This window comes from Physcomitrium patens, chromosome 16, assembly GCF_059467195.1.
Source record: "Physcomitrium patens ecotype Gransden chromosome 16, ASM5946719v1, whole genome shotgun sequence".
Lineage (NCBI taxonomy): Eukaryota > Viridiplantae > Streptophyta > Bryopsida > Funariales > Funariaceae > Physcomitrium > Physcomitrium patens.
Genome location: NC_143425.1, coordinates 13,343,505 through 13,350,211, shown reverse-complemented (window position 1 = coordinate 13,350,211; position 6,707 = coordinate 13,343,505). Strand labels below are relative to the sequence as shown.

Below are 6,707 nucleotides of genomic sequence, written 5' to 3'. Positions count from 1 at the left end.
TATAGAATGTCATCACGTAGCTTCTAGTTAGATAATATATATGGAGGCAAGAATAAAGCCTTCTTCAAACTTGTTAATGTCTTTCTAGTCCTTATTCTTGTTTTAAGACTTGTTAATCATCTTGTCTTTGATAATAATTATTCCAAGTTTAATACAATATTAATTTTAGATAAATATCTATTCTTTTTAAGTAATACAAGAATGTATTGAATTTTTAGTTCTATGGGATTCATGTCCTTGATAGCTACATATTGTGTTATACATGGCTTGTTGCATTTGATATAATATACACTTAAACTTTCATTGGCTCTTCTCTTCTATAATAATTTTTTTCTTCTAGCAATAACTTATCCTTCCTTCTTATACTTTGATTGTGTAAGAAATCTCTTTATGTCAAATTGCAATAGCCTTCTTCCGAGCCCCCTTTTCCTACAATAATTCTCTTCTTTCTACAATAACAATTTATTAAGAATAGCAAGCAAAATCAAACTTGGGAAGAATGTGTTCATGGTGGTTCCTAATACAATTTCATTGTTGAATGCAAGAAGATAAAAAAATATGGATGAAGAAGAGGAGTATTGTTTAAATAAGTTTTATAAACATAAGTTCAAACAAATCCATAAAAATAAAAATATATAGCCATACAATTAAATGATGTTTTTTTAAATATATATATATATATATATATATATATATATATACATACATACATATAAATTCATAAAAGATGGAGGCATTATATTAATTATTATTAAGTCCATATAATTAAAATGTATTTTTTAATATTAATACAAAATTAAAAATAGATTTAAATTTAATATTAATACAATTACGTATTGATATCATAGTTAAAAAATATCAAAGAAGCTACTTACAAACAAATCGGATGTTTAGATGTTTTAAAATATGTAATCTACCATGCAATTTTTTCTCAAAAAGAAAAAAGAAATTAAGAAGCTGATAAAATAGTATCTTACAATTAAATTTTTAATTCACAAAAGTAAGATTAAGGCCATTTTTTGCATTAGAATGTATGTATGTGCAAGATTGAGAATGGCCTCAACTTATTAACACTTTTCTTATCCTTTGGTTTCAATTTAAATCCCTCTAATTGATTATATTTGACAAGGACCACTTTAATATCTACTTATTTTATAATTATGCTTCTTCCTGATCTTCTTTTATTTCTTACTTGTATATGAATATATTATTTTTACAAAAATTTGACTACATTCATATCTCTAATATTAGATATATATTTAATTTGTAATATATTCTAAAAATAGATTTTATAATATTATTAACATATAAGAGTTTTTTTATTATTGTTATTTTTTTGCTGCATAGCACACCTAAAAACATTTAAAGATTAAATCTACAAAAATTAAATGAAGTTTTCTTGATGTTTCTTGAAAAAAAAACATTACTAATTTTTTTTATCTACTTTTACTTTTTTATATATTTAAATATTATAAATAATATTTATAATTGTAAAAAAATAAAAATAAAATAATAAAATTTAAATTTATTTGAGTTAATTTTTTTTTCTATACATACGAACATAATTTAAAATTTTAAAATATAAATCACAAATTTTGTACCTGCAAATTGTGTTTGTAATTAAATCTTGATTTTTAAACAAAAACGTTTATGGCATAGTGTATGCCAAAAAAAGTACAAATAAATCAAGTCTTGAGGCCTGAAAGTTAAAACATAAGATGTATCAGTTTTAAACGATGCCTCAACTAGAATGACAAACCCACAAGGACTTTGAGTACCCAATACTCAACATTATTTGATAATGTCAATAATGTAGAAACATGGACATGGGAACTATGTGAACAATATGGGAACATTAAGGGGAACATCTCCCCGAGGCTCAAAAAGTTATGAAACTTTAAAGTGAAAGGCAAAGCGGGAGGAGCTTCAGGTGTCGGTATGCAGCTTGTCGCTTTGGTGAGGGACGAAGCCCCTTCCTTAATTCGTTATGGACTGAGTGAGTGCAGGGATTTCGCCATAGCCATCGCCATAGCTGCAGCGATTAAGCGCGGAGAATTCAATTCGAGAGAGAGCGAGAGAACGCCGTGCGTGGAGGGGAGAGAGAGAGAGAGAGAGGAATGGGTTAGAGAGTGCGGCGGGGGGGAAGGACGAGCGGATTGGTGGAGAAGAGCATGTCAGTAGAAGTCTGTTGGATTGCGGAAAACAGTTTGTGGTGAGAGAGTCATGGGGGGCCGACCAGGGCCTTCGTCTCCTGAGACTACCGCTGCATTGAAAAATCGCGCTTATTGTCATCAGAAAAACCTCCTAATAAGGTATTTCTATCACTCTCTGTGCGGCGCCTCGGGATGTTCGTTTTTTATTTTTTTATTTTATTGCAGAATATCGATTGACCTTGCAATTTCTCGGGCTCTCATGGGGAAGCAGGTTCTATCACGTCCTTACTCTGAGTTTGGTATTCCCTGGGTGCCTAGGGAAGGGGGTTCATGGATTGGTCTGTGTATCCTAAGTTAGGATCGGGATGCATGAATGGAAGGCATGAGCTGTCGGCATGATCTGTCGGCATGGTCGTGCATTCTTAGGGGGGTCTCTGAAGTTGAAGTTGAAGTTGACGATTCGAAGCTGCGATCAGTCTGTAGTTGCAGTTGTCGAATAATCCTGGATTAAAGAAGGGCACAAGTATTGCGAATTTCGACGTTTGTTGATTTCAAATTGCTATTGGTTGCGTGAATTAAACCTTTTTCACATCTTTGATCCGAGCAACACGCAGATTCCAAACGCCATACAATAACAGAAAGCCCGTCAACTAGTTCACACCCCCATCCATGCATTGTCTTGATCTAATCCGCCTCTCATATCTTCGTCTCTTCCCAGAATTTCTACTCGGATTGTTATGCTCCTTTCTTCTGGTTGAAATCATGGGCATGTAGTACCTGCGCTCCCATTCACACCAACTCCCGTGAATTTAGTCCGGGATTACTCAACCAAGGAATTAAGCTCCTCAGTCTTCGTCTGGTAGTGATCTCCTTGGTCTCCACCAGATTGTATTCGGATCGTTCACCGAGGAGGAATCGAAGCCACTTCAACCGGCATTACCTCCTCAGAACGGAGTGTTGCAAAAATGGGCAGCCTCGAAGCCGCTGTTTGGAGTTGATGACTTTCCTGAGCTCGGTACAATTCGCACATCTCAGCCATCGAGGAGAAACAATGCGGCATTAACTCCCAATGCACAAGCGGGATGGGATGCTGGCATCTTGGGGAGGGCACCGGAGGCAGCAATTCGCAAGCCAAGCCAAGCCAGACAATGCAATGAAGGGAGAAGAGCCACATAACCATGAGCGTCGGTGGCTGGTGTGAAACCGGTTCCGGACGATGTGGCTACCTGTCCTCGAAGCTTCCACAACTCCATTGCATTATCTGCATCTAGCTACATGTATGTGCGTACAAGGTGTAAAAAGGGTTATTATGAATACCATGAGCATGCCAAATGATGCTTGCAGTATTTATAATAATTCTTGATAACCTTTGAACATTTCATAAAACAATTTCGTTTATAAGCCTTTTCTACTTTATACATATTGATATTTCTTTTTTTGGAAGTGTTCACAAGTATAAATATGTACATAATGTACATGGTTTGCATTTAATCAATCATTGCTCTTATTTTAAAATTACTATGCCAAAATTAATTTTTTGTAAGTTTTTTAAGTAGTGGGTTTAGTAACCTAAAGTGCAACACGTAGTAGAGAGCTTTGATTGAAAACAAGCGGAGTGATTTGTGAAATGTGTTATGTGAATCATGGATCATTTTATGTTTGGTTGTGATCTTTATGAAATAATTTAAGGCAAAATATAGAGTGAGAAAATTTAAATAGTTTCGAGATTTTCTTTTGTAGGGATGTTTGTTTGATAAATAATTCATACAGTTCAATCAATATCCAGAATATGTTGTGCAAATTCTAAAGCTATATAAAATAGAATACTTTGTTGAAAACCACCTGATCTAAAAATAAAAATAAAAATAGAGTATTTTTGTTGTGGAATCTAAAGTCTGTCTTTCTTTAACCATATTCAAACCAAAAGGGTGTCTGTTAATTGTTCCAAGAGGTTTAGATGCCGAGTTACAACAGCGATCAGAGTTTCTCCTATAAAAACTTGGCCTTAAAATGAAACTTGGGCACAAACTGTTTTTAAGAAGAAGAAAATAAAAAAATGAAATAAGACTGATTTTGTGGATCAACGAGAGTTTTTAGTATGTTTTTGTAAGTTTTTTGGGGTCATCAAAACATTACATGTTAGCAAATTTTAAAAAGATTACAAAAAAATAAAAAAATAAAAAAATTTACTGCCAAACTCAAGGTGATCACTGGAACAAGGTTATTTTTCGGGATGAGATTCTACACACTTCCTTCACCGACATTCAGATATCGTTTGATTTTGATAATTAACTTCCTTTTTTCCTAGTTAGGTCTTGACATAATGTAAAGCTCTCAACTGTAAAATCACAGCAATTCAAATAAAATCAAATGAATGATTACGATTTAAACAAAAAAATATATTCAAAAGTTAATATGTGCATGTGTGTGTATATATACATAAGCACACAATCTTCGTTTCCATCACTCTCTGATACCCAAGGTGTCGAGTTTGCCCCCAAAGGAACACAAACAACAAAACAATAGGCAACAAACTTTTATAAAAAATCTACGTTTTCATCCACATGGAGTCAATTTGTGCGACAAACGAACGTAGTTCATCCTCGATATGCTTGCGTCCTTTAGGGCGACCAAGGGAACGTTAGAACGTGCTCCGGGAACATCCAATAGTGAACGGGCGGGTGATGTGGCCGCCGCATCTCCATGATCACTTGAGAGAATCTGGTTCTACCGCGGGACCCTATAACCGTGCCCCACTCGCCTCATTCGCCGCCTCGCCGCCGCCCGCCCACACCGGATCCCCCAAAACGCCCTGCCATCGAGCTTGTGAGGGCTGTCACGAACCTCGCATTGTTGTGCTTCTCCCCTCCCTCCCTCCCTCCCTCACTCGAATTGCTGCTGGTCGTGAGATTGGAAACGTGAAGGAAGGACTCGCAGCAGCACAGTACCCCAATTGAAGTTTGTCTCGCGAGTGGGCGTGGATAGTTGTTTGTGGGTTTTGAGCTCGAGGCTTCAAATTAGGGGGAAGAGAGATGGAGGAGAACCGCGTCGTGGCTGTCCTGAACAATGGCAGCGGGCTCTCAGAGAACCAGAATAAGAAGACCGTCTCGTATGCTGTGAAGGTGGGCTTGGCGCAGATGCTGCGCGGTGGAGTGATCATGGACGTCGTGGATGTTGCCCAGGCGCGGATTGCTGAGGAGGCGGGAGCTGTCGCCGTGATGGCGTTGGAGCGCGTGCCTGCCGATATCCGCGCTGAGGGCGGTGTGGCCAGGATGAGTGACCCGTCGATGATCAAGGAGATCAAGAAGGCTGTGACCATTCCTGTCATGGCAAAGGCCAGAATCGGTGTGTTGCTCGTCTTGTCGCCCTTGGCACGCTTTTCTTTTTCTAATAGCGTCGAGAACTTGGAGAACTCTGTAGCGAAGTGTGTTTGTGAGCTTGGGTAACTCAGGTCTTGCACATGAAGATTTAAGAGCATTAAAAAGTTTGCGAGGGTTTAACGTGCATACAGTTTGTTGAAAGGGGTTATGGCTTCTGGTAGGATTTGACAGTGTGGCTGATTTTAATAGACCTTTAGTCAGGTATGCTTCTCCCCCATGTTTTATTTATTTGCGCGGTCTTAGTCGAATATCTTCGTGGGCCTCTTAATTTCAACCTGGACGAGGTGGTGGTGATTATGTAGTTACTCTGGTTTAGAGAATGACTAGGGTGATGCATTTGGCGGACATTTTTTAACTATTTCAGACGCTGGATTGATCAGGTCACTTTGTGGAGGCACAAATTCTTGAAGCCATTGGCGTGGATTACATTGACGAGAGCGAGGTACTGACACCAGCCGACGATGTCCACCACATCAACAAGCACAACTACAGAATCCCATTTGTGTGTGGATGCCGTAACCTCGGGGAGGCTCTGAGGCGAATTGCCGAGGGCGCTGCCATGATCAGAACTAAGGGTGAAGCTGGCACTGGGAATGTGGTGGAAGCTGTCAGGCACACGAGGTCTGTGCTAGGAGATATTCGTAGGTTGCAAAGCTTGGACGATGACGAAGTTTTCACCTATGCGAAGGAAATTCAAGCTCCATATGAGCTCGTGAGGCAGACCAAGCAGCTAGGTAGACTCCCAGTCGTCAATTTCGCCGCCGGAGGTGTTGCCACGCCTGCCGATGCAGCTCTCATGATGCAGCTAGGGTGTGATGGAGTATTCGTTGGTTCTGGAATTTTCAAGAGTGGCGATCCTGCCAAGCGGGCACGTGCTATTGTGGAAGCTGTGACACACTACAACGACGCCCGTGTACTTGCTGAAGTGAGCGAGAACCTTGGGGAAGCTATGGTGGGCATCAACCTTAGTGACAAGAAGGTTGAACGCTTTGCAGCAAGGTCAGAGTAATGGAATTAATAGCACAGTGTCATTTTTCTTTTTAAAAAAAATATTATCTGGGACGTAGATGTAGAATCAAATCTTTCATCTCTGGTTGAGCAGGCAGTCGCTTTTGTTCTCCAGTGCCTTTTGGCTCGCAAAATATCAAAGCATTATCCTGTCACTTTGATCCAA

At 38.7% G+C, this 6,707-nt stretch overlaps 1 protein-coding gene and 1 long non-coding RNA gene across 2 annotated transcripts; both read left to right on the top strand.

Moving 5' to 3' along the window:
* The first annotated feature begins 1,913 nt into the window (after nucleotides 1-1,913).
* Nucleotides 1,914-3,557, top strand: LOC149987660 (uncharacterized). The gene is made up of 2 exons (XR_016507163.1): nucleotides 1,914-2,312; nucleotides 2,425-3,557. It is a non-coding gene; the product is annotated as an uncharacterized LOC149987660 (long non-coding RNA).
* Nucleotides 3,558-5,004: 1,447 nt separating this feature from the next.
* LOC112293736 (putative pyridoxal 5'-phosphate synthase subunit PDX1) lies at nucleotides 5,005-6,707 on the top strand. The gene is made up of 2 exons (XM_024543523.3): nucleotides 5,005-5,498; nucleotides 5,914-6,707. The coding sequence occupies exons 1-2, from the start codon at nucleotides 5,186-5,188 to the stop codon at nucleotides 6,540-6,542; spliced, it is 942 nt and encodes a 313-aa protein (XP_024399291.1). The 5' UTR covers nucleotides 5,005-5,185; the 3' UTR covers nucleotides 6,543-6,707.